Source organism: Heterodontus francisci, chromosome 20, assembly GCF_036365525.1.
Source record: "Heterodontus francisci isolate sHetFra1 chromosome 20, sHetFra1.hap1, whole genome shotgun sequence".
Classification (NCBI taxonomy): Eukaryota; Metazoa; Chordata; class Chondrichthyes; order Heterodontiformes; family Heterodontidae; genus Heterodontus; species Heterodontus francisci.
Genome location: NC_090390.1, coordinates 20,050,628 through 20,068,424, shown reverse-complemented (window position 1 = coordinate 20,068,424; position 17,797 = coordinate 20,050,628). Strand labels below are relative to the sequence as shown.

Below are 17,797 nucleotides of genomic sequence, written 5' to 3'. Positions count from 1 at the left end.
CCAGCGGAAATTTCTTATCCTTGGCGTGCCGAATGGTAACCTTTGGCAGGCCGGATTCTGGCCGGCGGGATGTATGTTGGACAGCCATGCTATCGAGGGTGGGGAGGGAACCATGGTGTAATGTGTTTTGGGCTGCAGTGTAAAGCGATTGATAGTGAATTAGCCACTAATTTTACACCCACCAGAATTTCTTCCCATTGACTTCAATATGTGGGGTATGAACGAGTGTCGATTCACTTTCAGCCACTTTACACTATTGCCAAAGACCAATTTTGCCTGCACACATATATCATTGAGACCAAACATGAGACCCACAGGGGTAAATGGAACTTAATGGGAGCAATAGTATGGGAGTTCTATACAAATATAACCTACAACTATTTAGATAGAATTTCTACAGTAGTGCCCTGTTCTGAACCTCACATCACCCCAGTCCATAATCAGGAACGTGGAGGCAGGCAGCAGAACATCCCATGCAACCATTCACTTTAATGTAAAGTTGCACAGGATGTGCTGGCCTCCAGGGCCAAATTTCTAGCATGCTCTGCAGCTGTGTGACTGGAGCTCAAGTCTTAAAATCTATTCCTATAATCTTTCAAAAAAATACAGCATTCCTATAATCATTTTTCTTTAAAAAACACAGCAGTTCTCAAAATGGGACGGCGCAGTGGTTAACACCGCAGCCTCACAGCTCCAGCAACCTGGGTTCGGTTCTGGGTACTGCCTGTGTGGAGTTTGCAAGTTCTCCCTGTGACCGTGTGGGTTTCCACCAGGTGCACTGGTTTCCTCCCACAGCCAAAGACTTGCAGGTTGATGGGTCAATTGGCCATTGTAAATTGCCCCTAGTGTAAGTAGGTGGTAGGAGAATTGAGAGAAGGTGGGGATGTGGTAGGGAATATGGGATTAATGTAGGATTAGCATAAATGGGTGGTTGATGATCAGCACAGACTCGGTGGGCCAAAGGACCTGTTTCAGTGCTGTATCTCTCTATGACTATGACTCTAAAGAAAAATCCCACTGGGACAGGATTTTGGGTTTTAGGTCAGAACCCCATCATCGGGGTCAAATGAGGGTCCCAACCCAGCATTGTGGGTAAATTTCCAATTGGAGGCCCTCCAGCACAGAAAGCTGCTGCCTGCCATTGCAAGTAAGGAAGAGATGGCGTTCCTCCATCTTGAGGCACCCTTTCAACAACTTTTAAATAATTTAAATTAAAAAATGGCAACGGCAGCCAGGACACCATTTGGGGGAGGTCAGGTGCAACTGTGGTCAGGTAAGCGGGGAGCACCTCAAAGTCTGCCTCGAGTGCTGCAACCCCGGTCTGCACTGGGAGGCACCCTCCTGGCAGCTGGCCAACTTCTCAATGCCGTGGGGGGCGCCACAACCTGACTGGAAAATTCCAATCAGCCTCACTTAATTGGCCATTAACTTGTCAGAATTGGTTACCCACCACAAGAAAGCAGGTGATCCTTCTGCCCTCGATTCCACCTCCAGTAAAATGGCCTGGGGGCAGGATGCTGCTGGCCGGTGACGCGAATTTTTCACGCCTGCCCGCCTCCATTCTTGCCCCCACATGGGGGTGAAAATCCTGCCCACTGTCTCTTCCAATGTTCTATTCAACTTTCCCCCGCTGTCGGAACCTGTGGTTCATGTCCATTTCACACATCTTGGATCCTTCAGCTTACTCTTCAAGTCCCAATCATTTCTGGGCCTCAGCAACCTCCCTCCATGGGTACGTCTTATAGCTTAACTGCAGGGTGCGGGTGTCGGGGGAGTTGGATGGGAGGGGGGGAGGCACGGGGGAAGGGGGGTGAGCCTTGCTTTCAAATTGCTTGTCATTTATTACATTCCTATTTATTTAAAATTCACAGCACATTCGCTGGGGAGTTTCATTTTCTACTTATTTTAAGGGTGCAGTTTGAGCCAGGGAAACACATTGAACTGCTTTAGCATGTCCATAGTGTGTTCCCTATTGACTGCTAATAGACTCATTATACCTACTAGATAATGTAGACCATCAGGCTATTTCACTGTACCCAGAACAGTAGACCCAGAGGAGAAGGCCTGCGTTTGAAGCAGGGTAAGTACAAAACTCATCTACATAGAGAATATTTTAGTGAGCGAGTGGTCAATCAATGGAACAGATTCCCTCGGAAACAGTGGAAGTAGGTAATGTTGGTTCATTCAAATGTCAATTAGATAGATTTCTTCCAGAAAATAACATTTCAGGATACTATATGTGAGTAATTTGAGACATGAAATGTGGTAAGTATAGCGTGCTTGGGAGGACAGGTGATTGTAGATCTATTGTCTCCAAAACTCTCCACCACTGGGGCTTTACTCGCCTCATGTCTGGGTCTGTTGTAGACTAATTGATAGAGATTGGTTGCAATGATTAGTCAACAACTCCATTATCATTGTATCATGTGACTACCAGGATGGTAGAAGGCGAACTGGAGAGACCTGGTCTATTTCTTTCTCACAATTCCTCTGGTCATGTGTTTGGAAGATTTACCTGGCCTGTTGTAGAGATATCACGAGCTAAGGCTTCAAAGAATAGCCTTGGTCTCCTCGAGACAATCTCATACTTTCCTTTGTGTGTTGTACAATGGGGGCACAGTGGATTACATTAAAATAAAGGCATCATGTACAACAGGCACAGACCCCATGCACATAGTCACATCGATGCAGTGGAAACCCTTGTAGTTTAAATATGAATAATTATAAAGTGCAGGAGCAGGGAGGGCCATGCTAGTGTAATTAATAATACCCTAGACTTTGGGGAAATCCAGCTACTTAAATAAAATTGCATTGCCCTCCTATGCTAGTTGCCAGTTGTCAATGAGGAAAATTATGAAGCTGTTAGATCTGGCAAACAATGTATGAGCCATCCTTTTGATATGTCTGTGCACTGCCGATTGACTGATATCCCCTGTGGCAATGTGGATTGAGTCTGAGGCATAAAGGTTTAGGTTTGAAGTGATCTTTGAGTGGCAGTGCCCTGCTTTTGTTAACATTTCAGTACAAGTTTGATTGCTGTCCTGTCATAGTCTCTCTTGAATATTTGCCTGAGGACAAGTCTGCCTCCGGCTATCTCAGGTAACAGTCGGCAGGCACAGCCCTCCTGTGATGGAATCCGCAGTGCCCAAGATTCCTCCATTCCATCTCCTCTTCTTCCTGATATCTGGGATTCGGTCCAAAAAGATGCACGTTCTGGGTCAAATGAAATTTTTAAGAAATCAATAGACTTTTGTTAAGCAAGGGCATCAAGAATTATGGAGAAAAGGAGGGTAAATGGGGTTAAGATACAGATCAGCCATGATCTAATGGAATAGTGGAACAAGCTAAAGGGGCTGAATGGCCTCCTCCTGTTCTGATCTTCCTGCAAATAGCATAAATGAAAAAAACATTTCCATGGGGACCCCCATTGCCCCAATCTTGGTGGCTCAAAACCCATGCCACAAACTTGCTTCAGACTGAAGAGGCAAAAAAAACTACAGGAATTCCAATAACAAAAAAAAAACTGAAAAGCATTGTGGCTGTAAAATGAGCTTGGTGTCTAAATGTCATCATGTCCACCATATTACTATATGATAATGGCAAGAGCTTCCTGCACCTAATGAAAATCCAACCAATAATGCGCATTGTGCAAAAGTCTCTGCCCTCACCTCTGTGCAGTTATGCCCTGATTTGTGGGCATAACAGATCCTAGAATCACAGCTCGTAGGTGTATGCATGAACATGATAAGCAGTCCACCGGACTTGAAGATGGGGAATAGTGGAACACACACTTCACAAATTACCTGAATTCCTGATGTGTGCTCCCGATGAGTGAAACTCTGTTGGGAGCTTGAACCCACAACTTTACTACTACTGCCCACATGACTACCTATTCCCACTAAATTTTTTTTTAGATCCTTGGCCTTTGAAAGTTGGACTCAGGTTACTGATGTACATGGCAAACAAGTGTTCGACTAAAGGATTTTGGAAAATTTACTGTGAATGGTCAAGAGGCCATTTAAAACCAAAGGATTAGATTAGCAGGACGCAGAAGAATTCATCCCTGTTTTTAATCCTAGTTTTCAAATCCCTCCATGGCCTCACCCTCCGTATCACCTCCATCTCTAAAACACCAGCCTTCCCACCTCCCTGAGATCTCTGATCTCCTCCAATTCCACATCCCCAATTTCCATTGCTCGAGTGTTAGCCACCCCACTGTGCCTTCAGCTGCCGATGCCCTAAGCTCTGGAATTCTCTCCCTAAACCTCTCTGCTTCTCTACTTCTCTCTCTTCCTTTAAGACGCTTCTTAAAACCTACCTCATTGACCAAGCTTTTGGTCACCAGTCCTAATGTCTCATTAAGTGATTTTGTTTGCCAATGCTCCTGCGAATCATCTTGGGACATAGTGCTATGTTAAGGTACTATATAAATGCAATTAGTTGTTTTAGGAAAAAACATAGTTACCTTTGATGGCTAGAAAAATGGAAGGGTGGTGGGCAGAAAGGCTGGTCTGCACTACAGGTGGGAGGGAGTTGAGTGAGCAGGGGAACAGACAGAGGGGAGGAGAGTGGTCAGGAAGGCAGGAAGTATAGCAGTTGGATCACACTTGCTGCCAAATGAATTGGCTTAACTGTTGCTGTTTTAGCAATCAATGACATTTTCCCTTTTTGCTATGCTTTGGTCATAATAGGGAAAGAGTCTGGCCTAACAGCTGTGGCCATTTTTCTTTTCAAAACTTTTAAAAGTGCTGAGCGTGCACCTCCATCTTGAGGTGCGAGCTTGGGACCCATATTTGATTCTGGCGTTGGGGTCTCAACCTCAAAACAAAATTCCTGCCTGTAATGTCAGACTCAGTGGATTGTCAGGATATCTGTACAGCTTTGTTAGAAAGCAATGCTTTCCAGTCTGTGTCAAGTACAATCTACTCTCAATGCTTAATATGCTAAATTATAATTGTGGGACGCAGCAGTCATGACCCCCTCACCACCCTGTCTCCCACCCCCAAAGGAACCCTTAAAGCTGTGTCATTGAAAGAGTGCAGAATCATTTTCTTCACAAAGGTTGAGGAAGGCTATTTTCCAATCTTTGCAAATGAAAGCTCATGTTATAAACCTTTGTATAAACACTTGCCTGAGTTAGGATAACATTCATAACTGGGAAAGTGATTTTATAAACTTACTTTGTAAACGAGCTTCATGCCTACCACAGCCACCCCCAAAACATCCTGCATTGTTACCTCTGGATCCCCCAGCAATATAGCCTTGGCTGCCACCTCTACATGCTGCCCCTCAGTGACATGATCCACAGTCCAGGGTCAATGTCCATGTACACAACAGCCAGCTTTCAATGACCATGACCTTTCTTGACCTCGCCACTGCCTCTATGTTGTTAACCTGCTTGTCCGATAGCCAATCTTGGGCAAGCCACAATTCTTTTTGGTTAACAATCAGCAAGACCATTGGCTTCAGTCCCCACCATAAACTCCATTTCCTATTCACAGACTCCATCCACCTCCCTGGACACTATCTCAGGCTGAACCAGACTATTTGTACTCTTGATGCCCTAAACAACCTCAGATGAACTTCCAGCCCGTATCCTCTCTATCATCAAGACCGCCTACTTCCATCTTCATTACATCACCCACCTCAATCCTACCTCAACCCAGAAACACTTATTCATGCAGACAGGATTATTCCAGTGCTCTCCTGGCCAGCCTCCCATCTCCCACTTTCCATTGACTTCAGCACAACCAAACCTCTGCTACTTATATCCTAATTCACATCAAGTTCCATTCATCCAGCACCCCTGTGTGCTCACTAAGCCACATTTGTCACATTCCATTAACAGCTCCAAATTATAATGCTTATCTTCATGTTTAAATCCCTTCATGGTCTTGCTTGTCCCTATCTCTGTAATCTCCTCCAGGCGTAAAACACTTTCACCAAACTCTCTTCTGACTCTGGCTTCTTGTGTATTTCCTACGCACCCTTGCCCCCACTCCACCGCTTCCTGCACACCACAATTGGCTTCTGTGCCTTCAGCCATCTTGGACCCCATTCTGGAACTATCGCCCTAATCCTTTCTGCCTCTGAACCCAGTCTCCTTATTTAAGGCCCTCCTTACAGCCCACCTACTTGATAAAGATTTTGATCACCCCTAAAAATACTTCCTTCTTTGTCTCGAAGACCACTGTTGTCAGATAATGCTTCTATAAACCAACTTGGGACAGTTTTTCTACACTAAAGGCACTACTTACACGCAAGTTGTAGGGCAGGATTTTATTCTGCCCTTGGAGATGGGCACAGAGGTGGGGGCGCAAACAAAATGGCAGGGGGCACCGTTCCCGTCGTCGCTCGAACCCCTGCCATTTTGTCTGAGGCGGGGAAGGCTGAGGACAGCTTTCCCTCCCCAGGTCAATTGAAGCACTTAAGTGGCTAATTAATGGCCACTTAAGAGCCTATTCCCACTTCCACTTCAATTTTCTAGTGGGGTTGGCAGGGGTGCCTTATTTGGGGACAATCCAGGGGCCCCCATGGTGATGGCTGTCCCTCTGGGAAGAAGCCCTCTGTCCACACTAAAATCAACCCCCCCAACCTTGACCTCGGGGCCTGTCTGAATCTGAATATCTTTGCTCTGCATAATTGTTCCTTAGAGCTCTAAGGCTTTTCGTCATGTCACATTAGCAACATATAGAAAGGGGCAAGGGAAGACATGAGCTGACATGAGCTGATGTTGATCGAGGAGGGTCGGATGGCACGGTCTTTCCTGCACAGATAAAACTAACCACAAAACAAAGAAATAACATCGAAAGGAAAGAACTGTCTGATCCTGAAAAAAAGACAAATGTTAATAGATTAGAAGCAATTGAATCAGTAAATGTATTATTTAATGATGTGCTTTCTGAAATTGTGCCCATTATGTTAAAGATGAGCTTCAGTCTGTCAACTGGGTTATGTTGAGAGAGTTATTCACAATTAATAGACTCAATGGAAATGTTAGTAAAGAATAGAAAACAGACACCAAGGGCTGAGGAGATGGGAATGTAAGGAGAATTCGTTTAAAAGCGAGGGTTGACAGGAATAGGAGCCATAGAAGGGTTAGCAGGAGCAAAGCAAATTGATATGGAAAGTATGTGGGAACATGATGAGGTAATGAAGAGGCAATTAAAGGATCATTGGAAAACATGTATCAACAAGGGGGTGATAATCTGAGGGAGCATCAGAATATATTATTGTCTACGGAATAATTGGATCTTCCCCAGGTATCACACCATTGTAAAATAAATGAGTTGATACAGGAAAATAATGAGGCTAACCAGAATCAAGACCTTATCAAAGATATCCTGTGTAACCTGTGCATGGCGTTTGTGATGAATGTGGTACCAAAAGGACTGGACGACATAGACTGTAATTGAATCCCTTTGTTTATTCACGAAGAACATCTCAGAAAGTGGCTCAAAGGAACCTCGGATACAGACTATAAAACGATGCTTTTGTGTTACTGCTTTCTTCGGCAGTAAGATACCAGACAATCTTGAGTTGAATGGTAATTAAAGAGTGGGCTATTTATTGTGAAGTAACAAGTTTCCAAGAGAGCTCTATAATACATGTATGATTAGGTGGCTGACAAGACTATTGGTTCATGTCCCTTCCTGTGATGATGTGTGATATACTCAAACTGTCAAAGTGATATCACAATAGATGCGCCAGAAGTGAATGACATTTTTGGCCTCGCGAGATGAGGATGGGGACGAGGATATCATACTGACAGTATTGGCACTACCCTTATTAGCAAAGAATAGGATTCAACCTTGGAAAGTGCAGCAAGTAGAGTATAACAGAGTGCATAGGCCCAAAACATTATCAGATGACATGGGTATTCTTCATATTGATTAAGAATGGTAGAATTGGGATAGCACCAGATATGGAAGGCTGCACACTGAAAGGAAACACTTGGGTCTATAGGTGCAATGTGGTATGGCAACATACCACTCCGGCCTGCGAGTTCACACAATTGGGTGATTCCTCATCAAGTAAGAGTCGAAGACTCTGGAAATAGGAGTGGACTATTATATCCTATAAAGGCATAGGAGGATACTACGTTCTTTTTTTAAATTCACTCAAGGGATGTGGGTGTCGCTGGCTAGGCCAGCATTTATTGCCCATTCCTAATTGCCCTTGAGAAGGTGGTAGAGTCATAGAGTTATACAGCACAGAAACAGGCCCTTCTGCCCCTTGTGTCTGTGCTGGCCATCAAGCACCTAGCTATTCTAATCCCATTTTCCAGCACTTGGCACATAGCCTTGTATGCTATGCCATTTCAAGTGCTCATCTAAATACTTCTTAAATGTTGTGAGGGTTACTGCCGCTACCATCCCTTCAGGCAGAGTGTTCCAGATTCCAACCACCCTCTGGGTGGAAACATTTTTCCTCAAATCCCCTCTAAACCTCCTGCCCCTTACCTTAAATCTATGCCCCCTGGTTATTGACACCTCTGCTAAGGGAAAAAGTTTATTCCTATCTATCCTATCAATGCCCCTCATAATTTTGTATACCTCAGTCAGATCCCCCCCTCAGCCTTCTCTGCTCCAAGGAAAACAACCCTAGCCTATCCATTCTCTCTTCATAACTGAAATGCTGCAGCCCAGGCAAGGTCCTGGTGAATCTCCTCTGCACCATCTCCAGTGCAATCACATTCTTCCTATAGTGTGGTGCCCAGAACTGTACACTGTACTCCAGCTGGTGAGCTGCCTTCTTGAACCACTGCAGTCCATATGGGATAGGTATACCCACAGTGCTGTCAGAAAGGGAGTTCCTGGATTTTGACCCAGCGACAGTGAAGGAACGGCAATATAGTTCCAAGTCAGGATTGTGTGTGGCTTGAAGGGGAACTTGCGGTTGGTAGTGTTCCAATGTATCTGCTGCTCTTGTCCTTCGAGGTGGTAGTGATCGTGGGTTGGAAGATGCTGATTAAGGAGCCTTGGTGCATTGCTGAAGTGCAACTTATAAATGGTACACACTGCTGCCACTGTGCGTCGGTGGTGGAGGGAGTGAATGTTTGTGGGTGGTTTGTCCTGGATGGTGTCGAACTTCTTGAGTGTTGTTGGAGCTGCACCCATCCAGGCAAGTGAAGAGTATTCCCTCACACTTGTGACTTGTAGATGGTGGACAGGCTTTGGGGAGTCAGGAGATGAGTGATGCACTGCAGAATTCCTAGCCTCTGACCTGCTCTTGTAGGCACAGTATTTATATGGCTACTCCAGTTCAGTTTCTGGTCAATGGTAACCCCTAGGATGTTGATAGTGGCGGATTCGGCGATCGTAATGCCATTGAATGTGAAGGGGAGATGGTTAGATTCTCTCTTGTTGGAGATGGTCATTGCCTGGCACTTGTGTGGCACAAATGTAACTTGCCACTTATCAGCCCATGCCTGGATATTGTCCAGGTCTTGCTGCATTTCTACATGGTCTGCTTCAGTATCTGAGGAGCCGCGAATGATGCTGTAGATCGTGCAATCATCAGTGAACATCCCCACTTCCAATCTTATGATGGAGGGAAGGTCATTGATGAAGCAGCTGAAGATGTTTGGACCTAGGACACTCCCCTGAGGAACTCCTGCAGTGCTGTCCTGGAGCTCAGATGATTGTCCTCCAATAACCATCTTCCTTGACGCTAGATATGACTCCAACCAGCGGAGAGATTTCCCCCAATTCCCATTGATTCTAGTTTTGCTAGGGCTCCTTGATATCATACTCGATCAAATGCTGCCTTGATGTCAAGGGCAGTCACTCTCTTCTCACCTCTTGAGTTCAGCTCTCCTGTCTATGTTTGAACCAAGACTGTAATGAGTTCAGGAGCTGAGTGGCCCTGGCGGAACCCAAACAGAGCGTCACTGAGCAGGTTATTGCTAAGCAAGTGCCGCTTGATAGCACTGTCGACGACACCTTCCATCACTTTACTGATGATTGAGAGTAGACTAATGGGGCGGTAATTGGCCGGGTTGGATTTATCCTGCTTTTTGTGAACAGGACATACCCGGTCAATTTAGCACATTGCCGGGTAGATACCAGTGTTGTAGCTGTACTGGAACAGCTTGGCTAGGGGCACGGCTAGCTCTGGAGCACAAGTCTTCAGTACTATTGCTGGAATGTTGTCAGGGCCCATAGCCTTTGCAGTATCCAGTGCCTTCAATCATTTCTTGATATCATGCAGGGTGAATCGAATTGGCTGAAGATTGGCATATCTGATGCTGGGGACTTCAGGAGGAGGCCAAGATGGATCATCCACTCGGCACTTCTGGCTGAAGATTGATGAAAATGCTCAGCCTTATCTTTTGCACTGATGTGCTGGGCTCCCCCATTATTGAGGATGGGGATATTTATGGAGCCACCTCCTCCAGCTAGTTATTTAATTGTCCACCGCCTTTCACGATTGGATGTGACAGGACTGCAGAGCTTAGAGCTGATCCGTTGGTTATGGGATCCCGTAGCTCTGTCTATTGCATGCTGCTTATGCAGTTTGGCATGCAAGTAGTCCTGGGTTGTAGCTTCACCAGGTTGACACCTCATTTTAAGGTATGCCTGGTGCTGCTCCTGGCATGCCCTTCTGCACTCTTCATTGGACCAGGGTTGATTCCCCGGCTTAATGGTAATGGTAGAGTTGGGTATATGCCAGGCCATGAGGTTACAGATTGTGGTTGAGTACAATTCTGCTGCTGCTGATGGCCCATAGTGCCTCACAGATGCCCAGTCTTGCATTGTTAGATCTGTTCGTAATCTATCCCATTTAGCACGGTGGTAGTGCCACACAACACGATGGAGGGTATCCTCAATGTGAAGACGGGACCTCATCTCCACAAAGACTGTGTGGTGGTCACTCCTACCAGTACTGTCATGGACAGATGCATCTGCAGCTTGCAGATTGGCGAGGACGAGGTCAAGTATGTTTTTCCCTCTTGTTGGTTCCCTCACCACCTGCCACAGACCTAGTCTAGAAGCTAAGTCCTTTAGTACTCGGCCAGCTTGGTCAGTAGTGGTGCTATTAAGCCAGTCTTGATGATGGGCATTGAAGTCCCCCACCCAGAGTACATCCTGCGCTCTTGCCACCCTCAGTGCTTCCTCCAAGTGCTGTTCAACATCGAGGAGTACTGATTTATCAGTTGAGGGAGGGCAGTAGGTGGTCATCAGCGGGAGGTTTCCTTGCCCATGTTTGACCTGATGCCATGAGACTTCATGGGATCTGGTGTCAATTTTGAGGACTCCCAGGGCAAGTCACTCCTGACTGTATACCACTGTGCCGCCACCTCTGCTGGGTATGTCCTGCCAGTGGGACAGGATATACCCGGGGATGGTGCTTGCGGTGTCTGGGACATTGTAAGGTCTGATTCCGTGAGTATGACTTTGTCAGGCTATTGCTTGACTAGTCAATGGGACAGCTCTCCCAACTGTGGCACATACCCCCAGATATTCATAAGGAGAACCTTGCATGGTTGATAGGGCTGGGTTTGCCATTGTCGTTTCCGGTGCCGAGGTCAATGCCGGGTAGTCTGTCAGGTTTCATTCCTTATTGACTTTGTAGCGGTTTGGTACAACTGAGTGACTTGCTAGGCCATTTCAGAGGGCATTTAAGAGTCAACCACATTGCTGTGGGTCTGGATGCACATGTTGGCCAGGTAAGGACATCAGATTTCCTTCCCTAAAGGACATTAGTGAACCAGATAGGTTTTTACAACAATCAACAAGGGTTTTACGGCCATCATTAGACTAGCTTTTAATTGCAGATTTATTAATTCAATTCAAATTCCACCATCTGCTTTGGTGGGATTCAAACCCACGTCCCCAGAGCAATATCCTGGGTCTCTGGGTTACTAGTCCAGTGACACAATACCACTACGCCATCGCCTCCCCATGCACTGCTGTTTTTATGACTGCTGGATTAACAGGATGCCCAATACCAGAACACCAATTGTATCACCAATTGTGTTTCAAATTGGAAAATCCCAAATTGGTGATACAACACTGGTGCCAGTACACCATTACAATGTAACCTAGCTACATCTGGAGAATGAAGTGATTCAAGCAATCTCAAATATTGGATATTATATCCCCCACTCTGTCCCTCAATCTGAAATCCATAATCTATAGAATGAGAACCTCGCAAAAGCATAACATGCACATGTTACAAGATAATAAGCAAATAGAATATGTAATCAAGAAGCTCGAAATCATGAAAGGTTGGAAGTGGCCACTGGTGTGGAATTGCACCCATGGATTAAATCATTTCAGATGGGATTGGTGATAGCATTATTAATTCTGATCATTGCTTATGCTGTGTGAGGTGGTCGATGAGGGATATCGAAAATATAAGGAAAGGCAAGGAGATAGCAAGGGCACCGAAAAGAAGCCACGATTATTACTAAAAAGGGTATAAAACAGTCTTAACAGGTAGTCAACTAATAAAGTAAAAACAAAAGGGATGTTGATACATGAGAGAGAGAGTTACATATTAGCCTAGCAACAGTCAATGCATTCAAGAGTGAAGTGAGGCTGTGGGGTTGAAACTTGAAGTCCTGCCAATAAAATGTTCCAAACTGTAACAGCAACAATAGAAAGGCTGCTGATAAGTGCTGAATAGACAAGATGCTAATAATAAGCCTAGAAATTACCATTTAAGGTAACATGCAGTAAAGGGTACAACCAAGAAAGAGAAGGAAAGGTTTTAGCTTGCGAAAGGCAGAAATAGGGTATAAAAGGAAACATTTTATGCTCCAAAAGGTAATATAGCAAGAGAATGTATGCCTATATTTACTGTACTCTTAAAATACTCTGCTTGTAAATTGCTCTTTATGTTGAAGTGAAGAATAAAGTGATTGAATTATCAGCTGACTTTGTTACCAGTAAACTGTGAAATGCTTTTTATTTTAATCAGAAAAGACATGTCCGAACAGCAGCCCATAAACTACATGTGGCCCCTTTAATCCTGAAAATCTGTCCCTCAAGGCCTAGGGAACTTAGGCACTTATATTGCTTATTCACTGGTTTGACCTGTTTGAATGATGTGATTATGGAGGTTTGAAAAGGGCTGTTTTTAGCCCTGCTTCTTTTTTGATGGGCAAATCCCACATCAGAACCCCCCTATCTGGTAGCATCAAGAACTTGAGGTGAGTGGGAATTAGTGGAAATGGGATTTGAGGCTGAAAAATGGACTGACCCAAGATCAGGCTTCTTTTGGGCCCAGAAAATTAGGCCCTGATATTGATCCTCATTTAAATCCATAAAATGGATGCAACAAGATCTAAATTTACGAGGCTGAAAGAGTAGATGATAAACATCTATCCAGTTTATGAAGACCAAAGACTGGGACACCCTTGCTGTAGGACACTAGATAGATTACAGAAACTGGAAAAGCCAATTTTGCCTTCTCAGATGGATACACTTGTGAAATATTTACTTGCTGTTTAACTTTAATGCCACTTTTAGAATATAACTTCTTCTCCAGCTGCTCTTTTACTGTGGTGATATTGGAAGAAATACTTAGCTTACATTCCTCAAACAAGTACATTTTAAGCCAATCTGCCATACATCGCTAATTTCATAATTCTTACTCCTGTTGTCTGATTACAGTGGGAATCTGTTATACTAATCACTGTTGTAACTTATAGTTACTTGTAACTATTACAATCTGCTTTCTAACCCCACTGCCCATTTCCGTGCTATGTGTTCATAGTGATCAGTGCTTGCAGTGATCAGTTTAGTGGCAACTCCCTGTTGCTGAAAGCCATTTATCCAGTTGTAACTCTGTTAATCTCCACTATTTTACACATGAATCAGGACATTACTATAGAGCTGATCATTATCCTTAACCAGCTAACTAGGAGAGATCCTCTACATGACAAAACGACATTGCTGAGCAGTGCTCCTTACTGCTCACTACTGTTGGAATAGCTCACTCTGAGTGACAATTTTGGGTCAAAGGTAGTGAAAGGAATATTGGGAAACTAACCTTCTGATATTCTGAGCAGCACTTCGAGGAAGAGAGGCTAAGCCGCTATTTAATTTGTTGTGGAAAGTGAGTACTGCACATTGCAGTACACATCAGGATGGGCAAGTACACTTCAAGGTTTTCCACCTGCGTGTACTGAGCAGTCAGTTATAGAAAAGTAAAGGAAGTTGGATTTTGTATTTATATAGTAATTTTCTCACTCTTCGGTTGTCTCAAAGTATTTTACAGCCAAAGAAATACAGTGTAGTCACTGTTGTAATGTAAGAAACACAGCAGCCAATTTGCACACAGCAAGCTCCCGCAAACAGCAATGTGATAATGACCAGATAATCTGTTTTAATGACCTTCTTGAGGGATAAATATTGGCCAGGATAGCGGGGAGAACTCCCCTGATTTTCTTCAACATAGTGCCATGGGATCATTTATTTCCACCTGAGAGGTTTAACATTTCATCTGAAATATGACAACTCCAACAGTGCAGCACTGTCTCAGTTGTGCACTGAAGTGACCATTTGGATGACTGGTATCATTCCACTGCACTGTCTTTGTTTTTACATTTGTGGCTTTACAATTGAAGCCATGACAGTCTATAACACCATGGAACCAAATACCGATCAACTCTCATCTCTCCAGTAGTTCTTTGATACCAAATTGTCATCTTGGAGCTTGCTATCATGTGCATGATGTGGTCAGTGAAATCTTGAACTTTATATATAATAAGTTGCAGTATGTGTGTTTCAGTGATTTATTTTCTGACTGCTGTGACTGTGCCTGGAACAGAATTTCTTGAGCGATCTACTCCACTGCAGCAACTTTTTCATCAGAAAAGGCAGTAGCCCACTGTGAAGGAAATATTGGAAAAAAAATCCCAAATGTTTAACAGCTAATGTGAAGAACTAGCTTCTGAAACATACTTTCAGAGGGACAGAGAAAGAGATGCAGAAGTACCCAGCGTCTGTTTCCATTTTTCATCACATTACTGATTACCATTACAGGATGGCCAAAGAGATACCAACAGTTTCTTTTGCCAAGCCAAGTGGAACATCTAGTCACTGCAGTAGAACTTGCCTGGCTGAGACATAATCACTGGAGTATTCTGATTGTCAAATTTATATTTGAGGGACCTGTGAGAAGAGCTATCAAGTCTCCATGGCTCAGTCATGGGATTGTCCTTCAAAGAAGATATGATGTTGTGCCTTACTCAGCAGCAAAAAGAGCCCTTCCTTGCTTTGGTGTCGACAAACAATTATCTGGCCACACCTACAAGGGTAGCATAGCAATTTATGATACTGAGTCCCACCATGTCAAGTTATGAAACTAAATTCAATAAAGCTGGTCATTTGTGGGTTTTCACCAGAGAACACCTTGAAAGCTTCTGGATTGTCATAAACACTCAAGTGATTCACTAATGGTAGCGAGCCACCCATAGTAAACAATCGCTACAAACCCAACAAGAAGAGGAGAATTAGGTGCACCTATCAGCAACAGCTCAGGATAAAGCTCACACAATTTCTGTCCTGCAAAGTCCTCCTCACCAACAGCTGTAGGCTGGTGCCCAAGTTGGGAGAGCTGTGTCACTGACCAGTCAAGCAACAGCTTGACATAGTTGTACTCAGAGTAACATCTATCAACCAACATGACCCATGGTTTTAAATCAAACAAGCTCAAGAAAAGTTCTGATGAAGGGTCACAGACCTGAAACATTAACTGTGCGTCTCTATCCACAGATGCTGCCAGACCTGCTGAGTATTTCCAGCACTTTTTGTTTTTATTCAAGAAAAGGTCTTGCTGATCTCCACCTACCGCTCCCCCTTCTATCACACCCACCTCCATCAATTGATGAATTTGTACACTGTCCTGTTGAATATTAGTTGGAGGATGTTCTGAGGGAAACAAGGACAGAATATGCTCTAGATGTGGGAACTGGGCCTGTATCAGGTGGTAAGGGAAACAAAATAAAAGCAAAATACGACAGAAGCTGGAAATCTGAAATAAAAACAGTAAGTGCTGGAAATACTCAGCAGGTCAGGCAGCATCTGTGGAGAGAGAAGCAAGGTTAACATTTCAGGTCTGTGACCTATCATCAAGGAAAGGGAACCAACACAGGGAACTAACCAACTTGCATGTCAGTCAATAATAGCATTGGTAGTAGTGACCACTGCACCATTCGTGTGTAGACAATGGACAGGAATATGAAACAGCAGCGGAGGCGGGTCTCCCGCTATGGTCCCACCTCGGGGACATTTTCACTCAGGGAAGGTCGTGGGTTTGGTGTGGATACATGCTACATGCCCACAAGCGGGGGGTAGCCTATCCGTCCAATTAAATAGCCTACGAAGACCACTCAGTAGAAGCCGACTGGAATTTTGCAGTTGTCATGCAAGCCCCCCACTGACGCCAAAACACGACCAACAGAAGGGAGGTGACCCACCCCACCACACCTGCCATGGCCATCAGGTCACAGCTGTGGCTGCTGTCCATCCAGTGGAGGGGTTGCCTCTCCACAATGACGGCCTGGCAGCTCTGGTCTTTTTTGTAGTGAAAATTTAAAAACCTCTTCAGACATCGCCTCCATTGTGAGGCACTGTTTCTCTCCCTTGCCTGCATTAGCAACTTCCACCTCAGATGGTGGAGCTGCTGATGTGTCTGTCATTGCTGGAGTGCCTCCTATTGGCCCTCCAGCTTCGGGAGCCCGCCTACTGACCCTACAAAGATCACATCAAGCGTTGAGCGTCAGGCGTCAACATGGGGTTGGGACCCAGAAATTCACCCAACATCGGGTTTCAAGCCCCAGAACCAAAATCCAGCCCAAACGTCTCTTGTCCATTGTGAGGACAGCCTCTTTTGTATCGTGTAGCACTACGATGGTACTAAGTGGGACAGAGTATGGACATATCTAGAAGCCCAAACCTGGGCATTTACAAGGTGCTGTGGGTCAGGATTGCATTCCATCACAGTCTGTAACCTCATGGCTCAGCACATTACTGATTCCTCATTCATCACAGTTAGGTTTACCTCTTTTTCTCCAAAAGTAAAATGGACAAAATGTCGCTTTTTATTGTAATTTACAACTCACTAATCACACACAAAAAATCACAGCAATATTTAATTTTGGAATATGTTTGCTGAGAATGTTTGAAAAAAAAAACACACAACTGCCAATCATAATGAACCAGCACTGACAATCGTTTACCACGTCTCCAGTACATATCAATTCAGTTAGTCTGTATAAATATCAAAATAGTTTTTTAATGCAGCTATAGAATTTGTAAATAATCTTCAAAGATAATTGGAAAGCCCAGCTTCTTGAGCAGGCTATGGATTCACTGTACTGGTATAATCTAATAGAGGCCACAGTCAGCTTCCCAAGCGAGATGCCTCAAATACGGGGCAGAATTTTATGCAGACATTGGTGTTGGGAATGGGGGCTGGGGATGCACTAAATCAGGACAGGACACGTCAGGCAGGAGGTCCAACGTGGTGACGCCCATCCCGATTTTATGGACGGTGGCAAACATAAAGGGCGGAGATCTGACATTGACGTGGCCGGCAGGCAAAAAGATAGTTAAGAGGCCTATTGACAGTGAATTTATGTTTAGGTTTAAATTTTATTAAGGGCACTTGGGAATCATGGGGCTTCAGAGCCTCGCCTAGTAGACAGAGATGACATGGAGGTGGGAGCTAATTGCTTACTGCAAGGGGAAGCCATCAGGAAAGGTAGCATCAACTGCCAGGAAGTGTGGAGAAGGCAGGGCATTGGACATCGTTTGAGGACTGGGGGCAAAGGTTGTGGGGG

The 17,797-nt window shown here is 44.6% G+C and overlaps 1 protein-coding gene across 1 annotated transcript in view; it reads right to left on the bottom strand.

Annotated features, from left to right (window-relative positions):
- LOC137380511 (catenin alpha-3-like) overlaps positions 1–17,797 on the bottom strand; it is a 2,550,805-nt gene that overhangs the window by 1,275,183 nt on the left and 1,257,825 nt on the right. Inside the window, exon 12 of the mRNA XM_068052420.1 lies at positions 8,893–8,924. Coding sequence (XP_067908521.1) covers positions 8,893–8,924 — 32 coding nt within the window. The remainder of the gene's footprint in view (positions 1–8,892; positions 8,925–17,797) is intronic.